The sequence below is a fragment of the Mobula hypostoma genome, chromosome 9, assembly GCF_963921235.1.
Source record: "Mobula hypostoma chromosome 9, sMobHyp1.1, whole genome shotgun sequence".
Classification (NCBI taxonomy): Eukaryota; Metazoa; Chordata; class Chondrichthyes; order Myliobatiformes; family Myliobatidae; genus Mobula; species Mobula hypostoma.
In genome coordinates, this window is record NC_086105.1 from 66,384,312 (window position 1) to 66,407,558 (window position 23,247).

A 23,247-nucleotide genomic window follows, 5' to 3' on the forward strand; every position below is an offset into this window, starting at 1 on the left:
TCAGCAGGTCAAGCAGCATCTATAAGAGAGGAATAAACAGCTGAGGTTTTGGGCCAAGACCCTTCATGGCATCCTGTTTTCCATAGATTCTGCCTGGCCTGCTGAGTTCTCCCAGCATTAAGTGTGTGTTGCTGCAGGGAAGGGGTCCATTTGGTCCAAAGTACCTCTGCCATCTCTTTGGTAGAAGTACCCAATTAGCCCCAGGCTCATTCTCCCGGAAGTTGGTAAGTTTTCTTAGACAAGTATTAATTCAATTTTGAACGTTACTATTAAAGTTGATAGGGTGCTTAAGGAGGCGCATAAAGTGTTGGCCTTTAAAGTCACGGGTTTGAGTCCAAGATCTGTGAGGTAATATTGCAGCTCTATAAAACTCTGGTTAAACCACACTTGGTGTATTGTGTTCAGTTCTGTTTTCCACATTATAGGAAGGATGCGGAATCTTCAGAAAGGGTGCAGAGGAGATTTACCAGGATGGATTAGAGTTCATGCGTTATGAGGAAAGGTTGAGTGAGCTAGGGCTTTTCTCTTTGAAGCAAGAGGTGATAGAGGCATACAAGATGACAAAAGGCATAGATAAGAGTCACCAGCCACAGACTTTTTCCCACGATGGAAATGGCTAATACAAAGGGACATAACTTTAAGGTGATTGGAGGAAAGTATGGGGAGATGTCAGAGTTAAGTTTTTTTTACACATAGAGTAGTGAGTCCCAGGGGAGGTGGCAGAAGCAGATATATTAAGGGCATTAAAGAAACTCTTAGATAGATACATGGATGATAAAAAAAAAAATGGAGGGCTATGTAGGAGGGAAAGGTTAGATTAATCTTAAAATAGGTTAAAAGGTTTGTATAACATCATGGGTTGAAAAGCCAATACTGTGCTGTACTGTTGTGTGTTCTAAAATGCACTCCTTTGCAAAAGGAGATACTGTATATGCAGACAGAAGGAGCCCATTTGGCCCAAACTGCCTCTGCCAGCTCTTTGGTATAACTATCTGATTAGTTCCATTTACCTTGCTCGTTCTGCCAGAAGTTGGGAATTATGAGGGACATTGGCATAACAATAAAGGTATAAAGGTAACACAAGACTCTCCTGATGCAGTGTTTCAAACAAAAGCAACAACAACTACTACTACAACGACCACCACCGCTACTACTGTCCCCTGGAAATTAAGAGGAGTAATTTATTCTAGCAGAGGTCAGAGCAAGTTTCAGGAGATACGACTGAATTACTGTTATGAATCAACTTTTGCTTTCAGGAAATAACTGCACAGAAATTTCTTCAAATTGTAGGTTAGATTTTACATGCTCTGGGAGGAAGCCAGTTGAATGGATTTCAAAACGCAAAATCGAAAAATGCTGGAATCTGGGATGAAAATAGAAAATACTAAACAACAACGATTTTGCTTCCGGAATATTTTTGAGTGCATCTTATGGATTTTGGGCTGCTGATCATGAAAATGGTCATGAAATTTCCCTATCACGCACCGAATTTTTTGAAATCGCCTACACTTGTTATTTCAATTCATGATTCAAGTCAATTCAAATGTTGCCCATAATGTAAGCTGAAGTTTTCTATCTTGTCTAGACATGCTTACACATTCTTAGGCAGGGGGGATGCTGCAAGGCAGGCCAGGTTTTAGGAAGCTAAAAATTTCCATGAAGGATTTTGATGTTTGAGACAGATTTTTTTCCAAGAATAACTGATGCCTAGATTAAGGAAGGCATTTTTCTTGGTCCACAAACCAAACAGGTCATCAAACACAGGCAATTCGGAAAACTTCTAGTGGGACTGGAGAAAATCACACGGAAACCTTTCAAAAATGTTGTTGAATATTTTTTTGACAACTACAGAGCACCAAACTACGTGCAGCGGGTTGACAAGATGTTTCAAGTGTACAAAACCATGAAGTGCAACACGTCACTAGAGATGCATTTTCTGCATTCCCATTTAGACTTCTTCCCTGCAAATCTTGGTGCTGTCAGTGACGAGCATGGTGAAAGGTTTCACCAGGACATTGTGGTCATGGAGAAACTGTATTAGGGCAACCGGATTCCATCAATGCTGGCTGATTATTGCTGAACACATAAGTGAGAAACCTCAGACACTGAGTACAAACGAAAACCATCAACAAAACATTTTTAGCTCAGTTCAACTATTGAAAAGCATCAGCACCATTCTATAATTCAATGCATTATATTTAATAATAGTTAATTTATCGTTTCTCCAAATTCCCATGTGATATAAGTGGTCTGAAATTATATTTGCGTTCAGCTTCATGCGGTCTATCAGAAACAAAACAAATTTCTGGGGAAGCAACACTTCCAAAAAAATTTGTTGTCCAGTGAAATCAGACAACATTTGCTGAGAAAGAAACAGGTTAACATAAATGTGTTAAGAATTACTGTGTATGAGATAAGCCAGATATTGCTGAGTTTTTGCCAGAAAAGGTACTTAAAGCAAGTAAGCATGTTTAACAGTAATTTATCTGTAGCTACACATGTTCGGAAAAACTGCTGGAGGAACTCAGTGGAAGTAAAGGAAATGTCAACATTACAGGTCGAAACCCGACATGGGACCCCACTGAATTCCTCCAGCAGACTGTTAATTTCTCCACATTCCAGCATCTATAGTTCCTTGCATTTCCATGAGTTTGAAAAATACAAGCATGTTAAAAAATAATTACGATAGTCATTGTGATTAACATAACTTATTCCAAATGATACAATTCACCCAATGGGATAAATAGGTCATTTGGCTTCTCTCATCACACTACCATGGGATATGATGATGACTAATTGATGATTCCTAACATACTCAAAAGCTGAGGTAATTAAGCTTAGGTGGCACCAACCAAATTCTATACACTCCCTTGATATGGTGGAGACGTAGAGAAAGGCTTCAAATCCTTCCAATTTCAAATCTTATCCATGTAAAAATATGCATACAGTACAGTACATATGAGGCTTATCTACATAAAAGTATTCCTGCAGATAATAGGAATACAATTCATGGTCAATACATCATTTAAACTGTTAAGACCCCTGTGATTATGGACAGTAATCTTATTACCATAACATTCTCGACATCTCTCTGTCAATGGTACTCATAATTCTAAACAACTTTAGGATCACACACTGCAGATATAAAAAGACAGACACGTGATAAGATATGAACTGTAGAAGTGAAGGTTAAAGGAAAAATGCAGACATTTGACCCATGGTGAAGAATTTACAATGAGAATAAGATGGAGAGCATTCTGACGGTTGTGTCACTGCCTGGTACGAAGCCTCCAATGCACAGGATCGCAAGAGGCTGCATTGAGCTGTAGACTCAGCCAGTTCCATCACGGGCCCAACCCTCCGCACCATCGACGACATCTTCAAAAGGCAGAGCCTCAGGAAGGCAGCATCCATCATTAAGAACCTTCATCAGCTGGGACAGTCCCTCTCCTCCATCAGGGAGAAAGTACAGGAGATTAAAGTCCCACATTCAACTCCTTCTCCATCAGATCTTTGAACACTCCGTGAATCCAAGATCAATACCTTATTACTCCTTTTCTTTGCACTATATGTATGACAACTTTAAAATTTTTGCACTATACTGTTGCCACAAAACACATATCACAACATCTAAGTCAATATTAATAAATCTGATTCTGATCTGTGCACACTGTTGTAGTGGACAATGCCCTGTAGCAGCTGGACAAACATACGAACTGTCAGTGATTCCTTGCTTCTCAATAGCATGCAGTTATATCCTTCTCCAGCACAACCGGCGAACTGATGTAAACATGAACCACTGACTAACTATTCTTGTTGTTGGACTCTGATGTTTTTGTGATCCAAAGATTCTTCAGAATCAGGAATGAGTCATAAAGCTTATTGCTAGGCAATTGCTTTGCATTACAAGGACGAAGAACAATCAAAGAAAGAGGAGCCGAGAGAACAAAGAAAAGAAGGAAAGAGCAGTCACGGTCATCTCATACTCAGACTAAGATAGCAAAATTTCAGTGATAACAGGTAACCCAGATTCAAATGGCATGACACCTGCTGCAGAGAAATAAGAGGCTTCTATAAAAATAACTGCACCTTAATTGCTGGAAAATTCACTGAACAATTAAATAAATATATAGTTATTATATAAAAATACAAGCAAGCATAGGAAAATTAATCTCCAAGAAATAACAACTCTACTCCCCAATCCAATATTTCTGTAACAAGAGAATGTAAATGTTTTACTTTTCTGACTGAAATACAGCTGTTTTCTATCGATATAATAGGTCACAATCACTAATTAACAACTACCTTGGGCTTTGAAAACTAATTTCATATATGTGTGAATTGTCATTCACTGAGAAATCACATATTTTCAATACAATGAAAACAGTTTTTACCTTTAAGACTTTGGCACTGAATGAGTATAGTAGATTGGGCTGATGAACAAACTTTTTCTAGATTTAAATCCTCTAACAGCTTTTCCATTGCACTTTAAGTACTAATTCATAGGCTATTGTTGTGGCTGATTAACTGGGCTCTGTAACTTACTCTCATTCCTCAATCAGACTTTATTTTACTTGTGCACAAGGGAACAGCATGGCCCCTGCACCACACTGTTCTGAAGTCAGAACAGAAAAATGCAATTGACTAGCAGTTACAGATATTGACCAGTTGGTAAACTCTGTATGCTTGAATTTCTTACCCGCAAGATCAATTGCCATTTGCAATAGAAGTTTTAAAAATCAATAGAAACTGCAAACTATTAACCGATGATACTTTGAAGTTAGTAAAGCAACTGTCCCTTAGTTGATGTGTGTGATTTGTTATATACTTATCTCAACTCCAGTAAGTGAAACTGGTTCCGGGAATCTGCTCTGTAAAGTGAAGCTATGCTTTTCAAAGACTTTTCTTGCCTGGGCTGTCTGCACTGTATTTGCAATCTACCCTTGCCTGAGCATTATGTTAACCCTTGCCTTACCACAACTTCCACACTATACCGTAAACATCTTACTCCACAGAGAAATGTAACGCTAACATAAGAAACCAGAAATGCTACCTTTGCAATGAGCATAAGGCATATTCATTATGTAATCTTCTCCTCGGCTAAGGAAAGAAAGCCTTGCTTCACCATCCAATATTGCTGATAATGAATTTCCTGAAACACAGAGCACAGAATACACATCATTTGGCCATCGAGATTTTCTCATTATTTGTACCATACTATATGCAGATAGATACACAGGTAAGTAGGGTCGTAGGGAAAGCTTTTTGGCACATTGGCCTTTATACATCAGAGTACTGAGCACAGGAATTGGGATGATATGTTCAAGTTGTATAAGATGTTGGTGAGGCCAAATTTCATGTATTGTGAGGATTTCTGGTCACTTACCTACAAGAATGACATTAATAAGATTGAAAGACTACAGTGAAAATTTACAAGGATATTGCCAGAACTATCGGGAAAGGATGAATAGATTAGGACTTTAATTCTTGGAGCATAGGCGAATGAGTGGGATTTGATAGAGGTATACAAAATTATGAGAATAGATAGGGTTAACACAAGCAGGTTTTTACCACTGAGGCTGGGTGAGACTAGAACTAGAGGTCATAGGTTAAGGGTGAAAGGTGAAATATTTAAGGGGAACCTGAGTGGGAACTTCACTCAGAGGGTTGTATAAGTATGGAAGTGGTGGATGTGAGTTCAATTTCAACATTTAAGAGAAGTTTGCACAAGTATATGGAAAGGAGGAGTATGGAGGGCCACGGACCAGGTGAAGGGAAATAGGACTTGGCAGAATAACTGTGCAACATGAACTAATGGTACCGTTTGGTGGCGCAATAATATCAGTGCCGGACTCTGGAGCGAAGGTTCCCGAGTTCGAATCCAAGTCGGGTTGAGCATTGAGCTAGCAACTCGGCCTCGTAAAAACAAGAATAGCTTGCTACGAAACACTGTCAAAAGACGGTGCCCTGATAACTCCACTGCCTAGTTAAGGGCTATTCTTCTTCTTCATAGACTAATGGGCCGAAGGGCCTGTTTAAGAGACTCTATGCAAATTCACCTTACTTGAGATGCCTGGGCTTTCTGTCAGTTATTCCCCTACAATTTGGACCCTGCACTGTGCCATTATCTCACCAATGCTTGGACATTGACCTATGGAGAATTTTGCTGTCTGTTCTGCAGGGGCATCTGGGCAGAGGCACTCGTGCAGAATAACTTACCATTGGAGCAATGCAATGGAGTTGGAGGAACTGGAATCATCTCTGTTGTATTTGCTCCAATGCACAGGACCACGAGGCTGCAGGAGGTTGTAGATGCAGCCAGTTCCATCACATGTATAATCCTCTCCACCACTAAGGATATCTTCAAGATGTGATTTCTCAAGAAGGTGGCAACCATCACTAAGGACCCTCACCATCCGGGACAAGCCCTCTCCTTGTTACTACCACTGAGGAGGAGGTAGAGGAGCCTGAAGTCCCACACTCAATGTTTAAGGAACAGCTTCTTCCCCTCCGCCATCAAATCTTTGAACGTTTCATGAATCCATGAACACTATTTTATTATTCCTATGACTTTACATTATTTATTTTGTAATTTATAGTGATTTTACATCTTCGCACTCTAATGCTGCCAGAAACTAGGTTCTCTGGTTTCCTCCCATATTCCAAAGATTTCAGGGTTAGTAGGTTAATGGGTCACATGGGTCTAATTGGGCAGCGCAAGCTCATTGGGCTGGAAGGGCCTGTTACTGCGCTGGATCTCTAAATTAAAATAAAACAACAAACTGCATGACATATAAGTCAGTAAGTGATTTGGATTATTCTGACTCTGACAGGTGCCTCTGCGATGTCTGCCTTCGTCCTGACCTGTGACCCCTCCCTGCTACAACGGAGCCAGCTTTGGAGCACCATGGCAGCATAGTGGTTAGCACGACCCTACTACAGCTTGGGGCATCAAAGTTCAGAGTTCAATTCCGGTGTCCTCGAAAAGGAGTTTGTGTGTCCTCCCTGTAAATGTGTGGGTTTCCTCCGGGTACTCCAGTTTCCTCCCATAGTCCATAAATGGTAGCAGCTCTTAGTTAATTGGTTATTTTAAACTGTCCTGTGATTAGGCTACAGTTAAATAGGTGGGGTGTTGGGCAGTGCGGCTCAATGGGCCAGAAAGGCCTGTTCCATGCTGTTCCTCTAAATAAATGGCTTACATCTTATCTATCTGTAAGTTCTGCTCTTACATGGTCAGCACAGAGCTCTCTGGTCACCACCTCTCACCCACAGTTTCCATATTCTCTGGACCATTCTTGGCAAATTCCACCAGCACCAATACGATATTCATTGATCACCTGACACACATTCTCCTCCCCAACCCTTTCTGCATTTTTTAGGGGCTGTTTCCTCAGCTACTCCCCGGTGACCAACAACTGCATTCCGTCTTATGGCACTCTTCCATTCAACTACAGGCGATAAATCACCTGTCCTTTCACCTCTTTCGGACAGGTCTGGGGGGCTGAAATCAATGGCAGATTTAGATGTTGGACTCCAGCAATAAATGAAGATAATGGTCTGGTCGGCAAGGATGAAAACCTGTGATCCCTGAAATGAAGGACCACCATCGCTGAGCCCTGAGGATGAGAGCCCGTGATACTCGATAAAGACTGAGGAATAAGGAAGGGGTTTGCTTGGCTGTTGTTGCTTGTTGTATATTGACTGCATGTTCTGTTGAACACTGTAGGCATGCTATGTTGGATTTGCTGGGGGCAGTCCGCCACATCTTCCAGCGCTAACATAGCATGCCCATAATGCTCAGCAAAATAACGCAAGCAGCAACAACAACAAAACAAGCTGCTTTCCCACCATCCCCTCCACTTCCCGTACACGTACCAAACTGTTTATATACTCCTTACACACTATTTTCAGTCTGACCTGGGACTGAAATCAAGCTTTTCCCTAACACTATTCTCCAACATTGTAAAGCAATGTTTTTGATGTGAAACAGTCCACTTATAACAGTGCCTGGATCAAATGCAATTGCAAGGAAACCAAAACTCACCATAAAACTTTGATTTGGCCAAAATGCTACCGCAGATGCAGAATCCATCCTTTCTATTACTTACATAGAATGCAGACACAGGTGGATGGTGAGATACCTATTACATACAAGGTAAGTCAGTACAAAGCAAAATTAGCTGAGCACATATCAGCAGTTGTGTAACAGTTAGTGTAATGATATTACAGCGCCAGCCACCCGGGTTCAATTCCAGCCTGGGACTGAGGAGTAGGTACATTCTCTCCATGTCCGTGTAGGTTTCCTCCGGGTGCTCTGGTTTCCTCCCACATTCCAAAGATGTACGGGTTAATAGGTTAACTGGTCATGTGGGTACGAAAGGGTGGAGCAGGCTCACTGGGCTGGAAGGCCTGCTACCCTGTTATATATCTAATTCATGATTCAAGATTGTTCAATGTCATTTCCAGTACTCAAGTGTAAAGGAGAACAAAACAATTGTTACTCTAGCACTGATGCTGCACACAACAAGATAAAGAACACAATAATAAAAAATACAATAAATATAAACACATAAGATAGATTGATTGTATGCCCATGAAGTGATATGAGGCACAGGAGTGTTTGTACATTAAGTGACTCTGACAGGAAATGATAAAATCGTGATGGTGAGGGTGTGGAGGGGTGGGTTAGTGGGTGGAGATGTTGATCAGCATTATTGGTTGGGGAAGGGAACTGTTTTTAAATCTGGTGACTGTGGTGTGGATGCTACAGAGGGTGCAATGATGCTCTCCGTTGGTCGGTTTCGACCACGAATGTTGCGTCCCAGCTGTCTATGTGATACACGAGCCAGTACTCAAACTACACAGTGCGATCTGGACAGCAAGCTGTTGCCCGTGCAGGAGTTTCCTCCTCTCCACGCGGTTGATCAATCCAAAGGGAGGTAGGTGCAATAATATTTAAAAGACACTTGGCAGATACGTGGATAGGAAAGGTTGAGAGAATATGGGATAAACGCAGGCAAAGGGGACTTGCTTAAATGGGAATCTTGATCGGCATGGTCCAGATGGGCTGAAGAGCCTGCTTCTCTGCTGTGTGACTCTGTGACTCTCATTCTAGCATTAGATGTGTTACTATAGTTAGGCAATAATGTGTGTGAAGGATACCCTAGAAGTGGATCATTTTCATATACCTGTTCGGCGATGTAAAATGTCCTGCTGTTGCCTTTTGGATGAATCCACATACACCGGAATGTTTCACCAATGATTGGATTGTATGGTTTCTTCAGGCCCTTACCACAGAAAGAAAAAGACTTACAAAGCCAAGAATTTGATCACAAAACTTTGGAAAAAGAAGTTAAAAGGTTGTATCCATTTAACATTCTGTCAAAAATCTGATTAATTTATGCAGTGGGAGTAACTGAAGTTCAGCAATTGCTATTTGATAGTTATAATATACACACACACCCACACCTTCCGAATGTATCTTCACCCTCTTGGCTTTAACATTTCAGATTCTGTTACATTATTGTAAAATGGCAAATTGGTTTATTATTGTCATAAGTACTAAGGTACAATGAAAAGCTTTAAACACAAGAGATTCTGCAGGTGCCATCCATGCAGATCATTTCATTACATCAGTGCACTGAGGCAGTACAAGGGAAACTGTAACAGAATGCAGAATGAAGTGAAATAGTTACAGAGAAAGAGTTATTTTTAACACTGAAGGAAATTTGCTTTGGAAAACAAACCTTTGGTTTTTTGTAGAAACCAGACAAGTACCACCTCACAACTTTCTTCAAACGTTGGTAAGGGTTTTCCTCAGTGGCTGCGCTGCAAGAAACAAACACTTCAGCATCGCACAAAACAACAAATAGAAATAAAATAATTACATGTGAATTTAAAATAAAACATACACAATAATTTACTTTGTGGTTTTTATATAATCTTCAAATCTCAACCTAGAGTATATAAAGGAAAATATGAAGCTTAATTTGCAGTATTATGTGCTGTTTTGGTCACCTATGTACAGAAAATATGTCAATAAGATTGAAAGAGTGCAGAGTGTTACGTCAACAAAAACACTCAAAAACTTCTATAGATGTACCATGGAAAGCATTCTGACAGGCAGCATCACTGTCTGGTATGGGGGGGGGGTGGGGTGGGAAACGCGGAAGCTACTGCACAGGACTGAAAGAATCTGCAGACAGTCGTAAATTTAGTCGGCTCCATCTTGGGTACTAGCCTATAGAGTACCCAGGACATCTTCAAGGAGCGTTGTCTCAGAAAGTAAGCATTCATTATTAAGGACCTGCAGCACCCAGGGCATACCCTTTTCTCATTGTTAACATCAGGTAGGAGGTACAGAAGCCTGAAGGCACACACTCAGCGATACAGGAACAGCTTCTTCCCCATTGCCATCCAATTCCTAAATGGACATTGAGCCCATGAATGCTTCCCCACTTTTTAATATATTTCAATTTTTGCATGCTTTTTAATCTATTCAATATACGTATACTGTGATTGATTGATTTATTTTATTATTCATTTTTCTTCTATATTATGTATTGCAAAGAACTGCAGCTGCTAAGTTAACAAATTTCACAAAACATGCCGGTGATAATAAACCTGATTCTGGTTCGGAGAAATTTTACAAGGACGTTGCTCAGTTAGAGGGAAAGGTTGCATAGATTAGTACCTTATTCCCAGGATTGTAGGAGATTGAAGGGTAGATTTGATAGAGGTACACAAAATTATGAGGGGTACAGATAGAGTAAATGTAAGCAGGTTTTTGCCACTGAAGATGAGTGAGACTAGAACTAGAGATCATAGGTTAAAGGTGAAAGGTAAAAGGTGAAATGTTTAAAAGCGACATGAGGGGGGAAGTTCTTCACTCGAAGGGTGATGAGTGTAGAACAAGCTGCCAGTGGAAGTGGTGGCTACAGGTTTGATTTCAACAATTAAGAGAAATTTGGTAAGTACATGGATGGGAGGGATATGGAGGACTATGGCCCAGGTGCAGGTTGATGGGACTAGACACGGACTATATAGGACAAAGGGCCTGTTTCTGTGCTGTGGTGCTCTATCTGTCTGAAAAGTATAAGGACTATGAATTGAGCTCTGCAACTAGCATCCATCATAACATTCTCCAGAAGCTAAAACTACAGCTGAAGGCTGGTCCCAGGGTTTTACTCATGTGAAGGATTCATGTGTTTCAGATCAAAGTTAAAAGTACATTTATTAACACAGTATATATACATTATACAACCTTGAGATTCATCTTCTTACAGGTAGCCACAAAACAAAGAAACTCAAAAGAACCCATTAAAAAAGACTGTCAAACACTTAATGTGCAGAGAAAAAAAAAACAAATCGTGCAAGCAATAAAGTTAAGCGAATAGCATTCAGGACAGAAGTGAGTCCACAGACATGAAGTTTGGAGCAGCTGGATCAGGCCACAGCCTCAGCTCAGCTCAGAGCCGAGTAAATGTTGCGGAGCAGCGAGTAGAATCAGCCTGACCCTTCTTTCTTGTTCCAGCATCCTGCCTTTTCAATCCATCGAGCCATGTGTTCAAATTGTCCAAACATTGGGTCGTTTCTCACACTAGGACCCGGGCCCTATCGCATCGACATGCGATATGCTTAAGTGAAGACCATAATGATCATTAGTGCTCATTGATCAGGAAGGGTCATGGGCTCGAGTATAGAAATTACATACAAATTTCTGGAGATCCAAAGCTCATCAACTTAAAGGATGCACCATTTAAAATCATAACAAGAGCAGGAAAAGACTATGTGATCAAATGAACCCACTCCACTATTCGATAAATTTAATGATGACCCAGTATATCAAGATCACTTTTTAAAAATCTACCCTTTGTACCTTCTCAGCCAAAAATACCACTGTGACTGTGTCACCTGTGTAGAAGGATGAAAAAAATAGAAGGAAGTTCCAAGAGTTTCGGATAATAAAGGACAATCATCTGTGGATAAATAGTAACTTGGGGGTGTGTTGTGGGAAAGCAAGTGCACTCACTCTGACAGAAAATCCGCATGATAGTAATAATCTGATAGCTTGTCTAAGAAAGAACGAGGCTCCAAGATAAATGTCGGCAGTACGACTTTTGAGAGATCCATTCCTGGCCGAACTTGTTTCAGCAGAGTCCAAATCAGACTTTTGTTCTCTTCGGATACAATTTCTGTCTGAGATTCCTCACCCATCTAAATTATTCAGAGATATAAAAGATTAAGAGCTGGTATTAGAAGGAGAGGTTTGGAGGAGGAAGGACAGTGAAAAAATTGCTCTCAGATTTTACCATTTCATGGTGTCAATAACAATTATCAGGAAAGACATAATTTAATAAACATGCAGTAGATGTTGGCAGCATTCTCTGAAGTGCATGGAAACAAATGAGTCTGCAGATGCGGAATCTGGAACAAAAAAAATCTGGAAAAACTGAACAGGTCAAGCATCATCTGAGGTTTTTGATTAGTACGGGTGCCAATGATTATGGGGAGAAGGCTAGAGAATGGGGTTGAGAGGGAAAATAAATCAGCCATGATGGAATGGCAGAACAGACTCAATAGGTTGAATAGTCCAATTCTTCTCTGATGTCTTATGGTCTTATCTGTGGAGGTAGAAGGTGCAAATCCACATATCACTTTTGGGCAACTTCCTGTCCTTTGGTTATAGTAGTTCAATTAAGTATTGTCTGCCTTCTGCTCCAGTTTGCATGTATTGATCATTGGGTGGCATGTTAGCATAGTTGTTGGTGTAAGGTTATTACATCACCAATGATCAGGGTTCAATTCCACCAGTCTCTCAGGAGTTCGCATGTTCTTTCTGTGTCTGCGTGAGTTTCCTCTCACATTCCAAAAGATACATGGGTTAGTAAGTTGAAGGCATGCCATATTGATGCCGGAAGCACGGCAACATTTGTGGTCTGCCCCCAGCACAACCTCGGACTGTTTTGGCCCTTGATGCAAATGACACATTTCACTATATGTTTCAATGTACATGTGATAAATAGACCTAATCTTTTTGTTTAGAACTACTTTATACTGGTACTGGGTGTACAAACATTCCATTTCACAGTAGAAACAAGCAACCTCTTCCTATAAGGAGGCAGGGATGTTAGAGGTAAGTTCTTTACACAGACTGGTGAGGGCGTGGAACACCCTGCCAGGGGTGGTAGTAGAGGTTGATATATTAGGTACATTTAAGAAACTCTTAGATGAGCACATAGATGATAGAAAAATGGAGGGCTATGTAGGAGGGAAGGGTTAGATTGATTTTAGAATAGGTTAAAAGGTTGGCGCAATATTTTGGGCCAAAGGGCCTGTACTGTGCTGCAGTACTCTACAAATATAGCCATGAAAACAAATTGCAAAACAATAGTATCACTGACCAGTATGATATCATACCTCATTTTCATTTTGGTAAAGTATGTTGATACTCTCTTACCTCTCCCAAATCTTCATCAGCTTCTTCCACGTAAGTGGTTTCCTTTACGATATCTATTGGCTCAAGGTCAGTATGCAGAACATCCTGTTTCTCTGAGATGTCGGAGTCACTTTCCTCACTTTTACCACTTTTCTCCAGTGGATCATTGTCAGATTCCTCGTGGTCCGGCTCATTCTCTCTGTCGGATTTATCCGAGTACAGGTCATGATCTCTGAAGTGCTGCTGTTCAATCTCACTTTCATTTAGCCTAAAAATGTACATTTCATTCACTGTAAATTAGGTTTTCTACAATTGCACTTTACTGCTGCTACAGAACAGAAATGTGGCACAGTAGCATATCGATTAGTGCATCTCTTTGCAGCACCAGCTGTAAGATTGGGGTTCGATTCTCGCCTCTGTCTGTAAGGAATTCGTACGTTCTTCAGTTCAATGTTGAGGTGAGTGAAGTTATCAATCTTGGTTCAAGAGCCTGATGGTTGAGGATGGTACCTTGATGTTGTGACGACCTACTCTAAGATCAATTTAACCCTTCCCTCCCATATAGTCCTCTGTTTTTATTTCATCCATGTGCCTATCTAAGAGTCTTTTAAATGTCCTTAATGCCTCTACTACCACCCCTGACAGTTGACTCCACATACCTACCACTCTGTAAAATAATTTACCTGTGACAAACCCCTATGCATATGTTGGGTTGGTCTGTAAAATTGTTACTTTTCTTTTAGGTTAATATACCGATGCTTGTTTGTGGTTTAATATAATTACCTATACACACTGAGTGTATGTTGTGGTCTTCTACTGCTATAGCCCATCCAATCCAAGGCTTGATGTGTTGTGCATTCAGAGATGCTCTTCTGCACACCACTGTTGTAACACGTGGTTATTGTTCCTTCCAGTCATCTTGAACTGGTCTGGCCATTCTCCTTTGACCTCACTCATTACAAGGTGTTTTGCCACTCACCAGATGTTTTCTGTTTATCACTCCATTCTCTGTAAACGCTAGAGACAGTGTGCATAAAATTCCAGGAAATCAGCAGTTTCTTAGATATGCACACCACCCCATCTGGCACCAATAATCATCAAAATCAGTTAGATCACATTTGTTCCGTATTCTGATGTTTGGTCAGAACAACAAATGAACCTCTTGACCATGTCTGTACTGAGTTGCCGCCAGATGACTGGCTGATTAGATACCTGCATCAACGAGCAGGTATACAGGTGCACCTAATAAAGTGGCCATTGAGTGTGCATCTAATGGTTCAGTGAGTTTTTCAGTGGTTACAGTCGCCCCTGTATTTTTCTGGAAACTTCATGGTTTCAGTCGCGGATGTCACTTTATTTGAATTAATTAACAGTTATTTATTGGAATTTCAGTGGAATCCACACCACCCTTATTTGCTCTCTTCCCTTGCTCTTTCATTCCCCTCTCACTTTCTCCATTCCCTCTCCTCCTGCTTCTTCTCCCTTTGTTTCTATACCATTTAATAAAACAATTGTAAGCAACAAGATTTATGCCTCATACTTGACTTCCGAAGAACCTTCACTTACCACCAATCATCTCAAAATTATGCCCCCTCGTGGTAGCCTTCGTAATTATAGGTGTTTTCTTGCACCATTTTTCTAAATGTACCTCTGTAAAATGCATATTACCACATTAACACAGCTCTAGCACTGAGACACTTTCTTTGCCTTTGATAGCTGGAGAAATAAGAAGGAAGTACACATGCCAGTTTATATTTAACACTTCCTGCCTAATTGGAAACTACCAAACACACATAGAATGTCTCAACAGCCACTCATTATCCAGTGAACAACGAACAACTTACTGGTCGTGTTCAGGACTTTGCAGAGGATTTGCTCGCAGCAGCCCAAAGAGGGCAACGTGACAGCCCTCTGAGGAGTTTAGATCATATTCTTTGCCTTCTCTAATTGTAGTTCGCTTTAGGAGACTAGAACACTTCAGAGCAAGTTCCAAAGCATCCATCCAACATCTTCCTGCAAAAAAAAAGTGCACATTACTAACATCTAAAGCACAAGGAAGTTCAGTATCTTGAACTATTGTTTCTCGTACCATTATAAGGCATGCCTGTAATCACTGGAGTTTAGAAGAATGAGAGGGGATCTCATTGAAACCTACTGAATAGCGAAAGGCCTAGATAGAATGGATGTGGAGAGGATGTTTCTTATAGTAGGGAAGGTGTAGGACCAGAGAACACAGCCTGAAAATACAGAGATGTCCATTTAGAACAGAGATGAGAAGTAATTTCTGTAGCCAGAGGGTGGTGAGACTGTGGAATTCATTGCCACAGATGGTTGGGGAGACCAGGCCATTGGGTATATTTGAAGTGGAGGTTTATAGGTTCTTGATTAGTAAGGGCATCAAAGGTTACAGGAAGAAGGCAGGAGAATGGGGTTAAGAGGGAAAATAAATCAGTCATGGTGGAACAAATTGGACGGGCTGAATGGCCTAATTCTGCTTCTATGCCTTATGGTACATGGTTTCAGATTCTGCCTGATCTGCTGATTATTTTTATTTCAGATTTCCAGTATGTCCTGAGTGTGCAGACAGACGGGGGTACTTCTAAATAAACAGGTTCAAATTTTTAGCAACAAAATGTTAGAGGAACTCAGCAAGTCAGGCAGCGTCTATGAAGGAAAATAAATAGTCAGCTTATCGGCCCAAGATCCTTCATCAGGACTGGAAAAGGAGGGAAAAGACATTTTAAACATTTTCTTTGATGGAGGAAAATAAACCGTTGGTGGTTCAGACCGAGATCCTTAATCAGGACTGGACTGGAAGGTTAGGGGGGTGAGGGGGAGGAGTACGAGCTAATGGTGATAGCTGAGACCAGGTGAGGGGGAAGGTGGGGTAGGTCGTGGAGGTGGGATGAAGTATGAAACTAGGAGGTGGGAGAGGTAAAAGACTGAAGAGGAAAGAATCTGATGGAAAAGACGGTGGACCATGGAAGAAAGGAAAGGAGGAGGGGAACCAGAGGGACATGATGAGGAGAAAAGAAGGGCTGGGTGAGATGGTAACCAGAATGGGGAATGGTAAAAGAGAGAAGGAGGGAGGGGGTTGAAATACCAGAAGTTGGAGAAACCGATGCTCATGCCAACAGGCTGAAGTCTACCCAGATGGAATATGGGGTGTTGCTTCCCCAATCCGAGTTGGAGGGTCAAATGTTATAAGTTTCTCATATATTCTTGTATTTCCTTACAATGTTGGAGGTCATTTGGCCCATCGAATCTATGTTAGCTCTGAAAGGCATCCCTTCAATCCCAATCCCTCACAATTTGTGAGACCTATTCTCTCATACATGCCCATCAGTGTCCCCCCATTCTTCCAGCTGCACTGGGGGTAATTTACTGCAGTAGTTAGGGCTGTATGGTAGCATAGGCTATTACATCACCAGTGACCCAGGTTCAGTTCCCTCCGTAGTCTGTGAGACTTTTGACGTTCTCCCCATGACTGTGTGTGTTTCCTCCGGGTGCTCTGATTTCCTCCCACATTCCAAAGATGTCGGTTAATTGGTCACATGGGTGCAACTGGGCCAGAATGACCTGTTACTGTGCTGTATCTCTACATTAAAAAAAACCCTACTGGACAGAGTGTCTTTGGGATGTGGGAGCAAACTGCAGAATCCTAGGGAAGCTAACACTATTACAGTGAGAGGGTGCTATTTCCACAAAGACAGCACTGGAGTCAGCACTGTATTCTGGAATGTTTTCTGTTTTCTCCATTCTCCATGTTATTAAGACATATCAGACACATCTGGCAGCTCACTGTACTGCTTGATATGACTTGATAATGTGTAGAAAGTAGAAATAAAACCCCTAAAGCATCACAGGATAATAAGACAAGTAGAAGCATAACGATGACTTATTTTCCATAGGAAGCAAGCAATGTCATGGCAATTAACTGTAACCCAACACCAAGATTTAATTGTGATCAGGTACAGGCTTGTTGAGAGCCAGAGGATCATGGCTAGCAATAGATTAGAAAAATAGCTGGAGATCTGAAACATAAGCAGAAAATACTGCTGGAAGAACTCAGCAGGTCGGGCAGTATCTGTGCAAAGCAGTCAAAGTTTCATGTCCTGACCCTTCATTGGAACAGGTTAGCTTGCAGACTCCAATGAGTTTCACTCAAAAATTTCAATCAGGATTACACATTTTTAAAAAAATTGCTAAAGGAAAAAAATGCTGCAAGAAATGTTTTTTCAATTGAAAATGCATATCATAACCTTGATCACTTTTTTATTTAGTTACTCCATTAATTCAACTCATAAAATTCACTGAACGTTCCAAGAAAAGAGATTTCTTTTACGCAAGTTCTTACCATCAGATTCTGAAGCAGCTCGAAATATCAGGTAACTACTGGGCAATGGTTGAGTTATAGATCCAACAGCTTCACCTTTTGGACCCTTTAAAACAAATTTGGATCATTTGTGCTGAATATCATATACTTTAAATAAGTAAAGCCTTATTAAATGAACAAAGACCAGGGCTATTTGTAGGTTATGTGCCACTCAAAGAAATCTTTAAAATTACGAAAAAATCTAAAACTTTGACATACTTCTACAGATGTATGGCGGAGAGTATCTTGACTGGTTGTATCATGGGCAGAAATGGACACACCAATACCAAGAACAGAAAGGTCTACAGAAAATAGTGAACACAGCCTAGTTCATCACAGGAAAAGCCCTTCTCACCATTGAGCACATCTGCATGGAGCACTACCACAAGAAAGCAGCATCCATTATCAAGGACCCCACCATCCAGGCCAGGCTCCCTTCTCACTACTACCATAAGGCAGGAGGTACAGGAGCCTTAGGTCCTACATCATTAGGTTCAGGGAACTCAGAAAATTACAATATTTCATTTATGAACCATGAACTTACTAACAGCTCTCTTTCTGAATAGCACTACTGCCACAAGCAAAATTGATCAGGTTAATCAAGACCAGTTTCTGAACATCTGAACTCCAAAGCACGGTCTATATCTGCATCTGCATACACAAACTGCTTAGCATCCAAACCTCCTTGATGAGTAGTGATTATGAGTAGAATATAGTGAGCCGCTTATTGTTTACCTATGCTATGCACTACATGCACTTTGAATTCAAAGTCAAAGTTCAAAAGAAATTTATTATGAAAGTATATATATGTCACCATATACAATCCTGAGGTTCATTTTCTTGTGGGCATTCACAGTAAATACAAGAAACACAACAGAATCAATGAAAGACCGCACCCAACAGGAGGACAACAACCAGTGTGCGAAAAAAACAAACTGTGCAAATACAAAAAGGAAGAGAAGAAAAATATTAACAATTATAGTATTAGACAATTAACCAGAAAATTAAAAAACATTTTATTAACTTATTTGTAGTAATACTGTATTTGCACTGTGTGTGCTGTGTGTGATGTGAGTTTTGTGGCTGCACTGTGGTCTGGAAGAACACTGTTTGATTGTATATATGACAGTCAGATGACAATAAACTTGAACTTGAACTTATGCACCGCTAGAGAGAAAAAAGATGCACAACAAACCTTCACAGCCCAAATGGACTGTTCCAAGGGATGGAAGACTTTAAAACAGAAACCATCCTTCTTTGATGGCCTTTCAATGAGTTCACAGGCATTCAAAAGCACTGTTCCCACCCACTGGCCATTCTTTGGAGTTTTGTAGATTAGTAAAACACCAGGCTTCAGGACGCACCACAGTTTTGTCCAACTCTTTAACGTTCCACGAATCTGACAAAAGATGAAGTGAATTTTTGTTTAGCTAAAATAAGTTGCCCCGAGAAATATGAATAAAAGTACAATTCATGTTTTCAGCATTACTGCATCAGAAAGATACATATCAATTTTCAAGTATTTGAATTAAAATAACCTGCCTTAAAGCTAAAAACGCACATCCTTTCCCTATAGTCAATGAATGATCCTTTCCCTCATAGTCAAATCTATCAAGAGAGCTTGATAAATGCACAGTCAAGTGACCAGAATTCAAATATTATTTGCAAGTTATCTGGTCCATCATGATATAATTGTCACATGCCTCGGATATTGAAAGAAATCTTACTCAATTGACTGGTAACACAGACACGGTTGAATCATTAACCATTTATTCTAAAGTCCAAAATATACCCAGTGGATTCTGGTTTATTGGGCCAATGGTTAATCCAGACAGCCGCTTATTTGGGACAACTCTTAAAAAAACGAAAACAAATCGATAAACTATCGAGATTCCCTTCGGTTATTTGGGACACTATGCTGTTTAATTGACGCAGGAGTCTGTTGTCAAACAGGTTCTAACTAGCATCAGTCGCGTGCTATTTGCGTGACTGTTAGACACCAAACTGGGCTTCGAGTAAACAGTTTTTAAAATAGCATCATTTGGGTGTGTTTGTGTTCAAAAATCAGCAATTTTTTTTGTCACTGATAGTTGGCGAGAAATAAGCAGTAAGACAATTCTGAATTGTTCTGCTCACTGCGGTTTCAAGCATTCAGGATTGGAGATGCCAGAAATGGCTGGGAGTAAAAATGAAATGATTTCACTACCTTAACAAATTCAGAATTATGAAGAATTTGAAAGTATCCACAATCATCTTGAATGTTACAATGAACATGAAGATTTGGAGGATGCAATCACCGAAAGGATTGTATGAAGGCAGTCCATTATCTACACTAGGTGACTAGCTGTCTGCACTGATTTTGTTCATTTAGAATCAAAAGAATGCAATGCGGATAAATTCCTCCATCGATAAGTATTAGGAACTCACACACAGTTTGAAAATACTGTAGTAGCATTGGTAGTGTTCTAATTTGTTCTGTATTTCATTTAAATACATCATTTGTTACTCAGTTTGTTTTTTTTACTATACCTTTTTAACCATTTCCATGAAACTTGGAGCACACATAAATAACACTGCATATCGACTTGGTGACAACAGCACGTCAATCTTTGATTTTCTGGCTTTCCCAGAAGCAAAAAAATGTCAGACAGGTTCCCAGCTTTAAAACTATCAGGCTAAGGATGTTAACAAGAAGATATAAAGTATTAAAATGTATATATTTGAGAAAAATAAGAGAAGTAAAAAAGGAAAAATTAGAAGTGAGGAAAAAATAGAGAAATAAAAAAAGAGAGTGGCGATGTTATAGTAAAATGTCACTCCACCAGCAATTTCTCTGTCTCCCTATCTCTCGGACTACAGATGCTAAACACTACTCTGACTACTGATTTTCAAATACTGTATGTCTACAAGTTATAGGTTAAGTAATATGGATAATTTTGTATCAATTCATTAACTACCAATACAATTGCCATTTACTCAAACAGAAATGGACTCAATACTCTATAGTCCTGTTCAGCAAAATGGATACATTTATCCAATAACTTGTCCAATGATCTAAAGGGTGATAGCAAAAAAGACATTAAATCATAATGTCACTAAGCACAGAATGAAGCCTTTCAGCCCACCACACCCACGTTACTCATCAAGTATTCATTACTTGAATCCCATTTATCAACAAGGACAATGGATAATTAGTCCTTCAGATTCATGTATTTTTATCACATGCACATCGAAACATACAGTGAAATGTGTCATTAACATTAACAACCAACACAATCTAAGAATATGCTGGGGCAGCCAGTAAGCGTGGCCACACATTTCAGCACCAACATGACATGCCCATAACTTCTTGCTGGTCCATTGATCTTGTGGGCCACAGGATCTGTTCTGGGCCCAACACACTAAGGGAATCATAACAGAGCTCTACTTCATTCAGAATCTGAGGAGATTTGGCACGTCATTAAAGACCGTGAAAGGGTGGTAGAAGCACGGTGCATTTATGTTTTTAACTGTTAATAATTCACTGATTTGTGTAAACAGAACAAAATTAAGATCTTTCATTATACCACTAATCAGAATCAGATTTAATATCACCAGCATATGTTGTGAAATTCATTAACTTTACGTCAGCAGTATAATGAAATACATGATAAATAAATATAGAGAAAAAATACTGAATTACAATAAGTATATATTCATGTCTATTAAATAGTTAAATTAAAATAAGTAGTGCAAAAAAAAAGAAATAAAAGTAGTATTGAGATAGTGTTCATGAGTTCAATGTCCATTTTGAAATTGGATGGCAGAGAGGAGGAAGCTGTTCCTGAATCGCTGACTGCGTGCCTTCAGGCTTCTGTATCTCCTTCCTGACAGTAACAATGAGAAGAGGGAACATCCTGGCTGGTGGGGTCCTTAATGATGGATCTTCAAGGAGGCGCTCCTTGAAGATGTCTTGGAGGCTAGTACCCATGATGGAGCTGACCAATATTTATTTATTTAGCAATACCGTGCAGAGTAGGCCCTTCTGGTCCTTTGGCCCACGCCACCCCAGCAACGCCACAAACCTGATTAACCCTAACCTAATCATGGGGCAATTTACAATGACCAGTTAATCTACCCGGTACATCTTTGGAGGGAGCCAGAGCACCCGGGGAAAACTCATGCATTCCATGGACAGGACGTACAGAGACTTCCTACAAAACAGCACCGGAACTGAACTCCAAACTCCGGAATGGTCCGAGTTGCATTAGTGTGGCCCTAACTGCTATGCTACCGTGGCACCCAAATCTTTGAGAAAAAAACGAAAGACAGGTTATTGTTTTCTGTGTTTGTGATACAATATAAAATTGGGGAACTTGCATAACTGACCATAAACTTGTCAGAGTGTGAAGATCTAAATGAACAAAAATGTTTACTACAGCTGATAGCTACTCACACACCTTTAGCCAATCAGCCATGACTATTACAGATGGATCAGTAATGCTGCTGAGCAGTTCCTTGGTGGCTCTTTTCTTTTCTTCTCTGTAGTTTTTCTTTTGAACCTGAAATCAGAATTTTTTTTGTAACAAAATTACAGGGGCATGGTTTGTAAGTTTGCAGATGACACTAAAATATCACAGACACCAAAGAAGGTTATCAAAAATTGCAGGGGATCTTGATCAGTTAGTAAGTGGGCCAAGGACTGGCAAATAACTTTCAATTCAGATAAATGAAAGGTGTTGCATTTTGGAATACATACAAAATGCTGGAGGAACTCAGCAGATCAGGCAGCATATTCCTCTCCATAGATGCTGCCTGATCTGCTGAGTTCCTTCAGTATTTTGTGTGTGTGCTTCTCTAGATTTCCAGCATCTGCAGAATCTCTCATGTTTATTATTTGCATTTTGGAAAATCAAATCAGACGAGGATATTCACAGTAAAAGTTCACGTCAAAGTCAAATTTGAGTTTGTCATTTGCACAAATAATCTATGCAATGAAAATTTACAGCAGCATCACAGTCACACAGCATTAGAGACTTAACATACACAAGGAAAAAATAGTGCTGTTGGCAGAAACTCAGATCGTTTATGATTTAATCTTCAGCACAGAATGTGAGCTGTACAGTACTTAGTCATTTTTCATTACAAATGTTGTGTTTCTCGAAATAACACTGATCCTCAGAAGACAGTTCCTGCATGGTTTGCCTGTGTTTCCCTTTCTGTGTTCAAGTGCACCTGCATCAGTGTTGAAGGTTCTTGGGGAATAGCTGAACTCACGGTGGCCAATTCCTGAACAAACCTTTGCAGCTTCATTGACAGTTCTGCTGGCATACCAGCAATCTCACTGAAGTGAGATTGGATTAAAAGTCCTTTGTCGTTGGCAAAAAGTTAAAAATTTTACTTCATCAGTTTGGGCTGGATTCAAATAGAGTTTATTGAGAGCTGTGCCAAATTT

The 23,247-nt window shown here is 40.1% G+C and overlaps 1 protein-coding gene across 7 annotated transcripts in view; it reads right to left on the reverse strand.

Annotated features, from left to right (window-relative positions):
- osbpl8 (oxysterol binding protein-like 8) overlaps positions 1–23,247 on the reverse strand; it is a 253,659-nt gene that overhangs the window by 47,935 nt on the left and 182,477 nt on the right. For all 7 annotated transcript variants that reach the window (XM_063058446.1, XM_063058442.1, XM_063058444.1 and 4 more), the window contains 10 exons: positions 22,253–22,354; positions 19,009–19,212; positions 17,796–17,880; positions 15,283–15,451; positions 13,460–13,706; positions 12,032–12,216; positions 9,747–9,828; positions 9,189–9,287; positions 8,045–8,141; positions 5,054–5,152 (listed from right to left, as the gene is read on the reverse strand). In XM_063058446.1, coding sequence (XP_062914516.1) covers positions 5,054–5,152; positions 8,045–8,141; positions 9,189–9,287; positions 9,747–9,828; positions 12,032–12,216; positions 13,460–13,706; positions 15,283–15,451; positions 17,796–17,880; positions 19,009–19,212; positions 22,253–22,354 — 1,369 coding nt within the window. The remainder of the gene's footprint in view (positions 1–5,053; positions 5,153–8,044; positions 8,142–9,188; positions 9,288–9,746; positions 9,829–12,031; positions 12,217–13,459; positions 13,707–15,282; positions 15,452–17,795; positions 17,881–19,008; positions 19,213–22,252; positions 22,355–23,247) is intronic.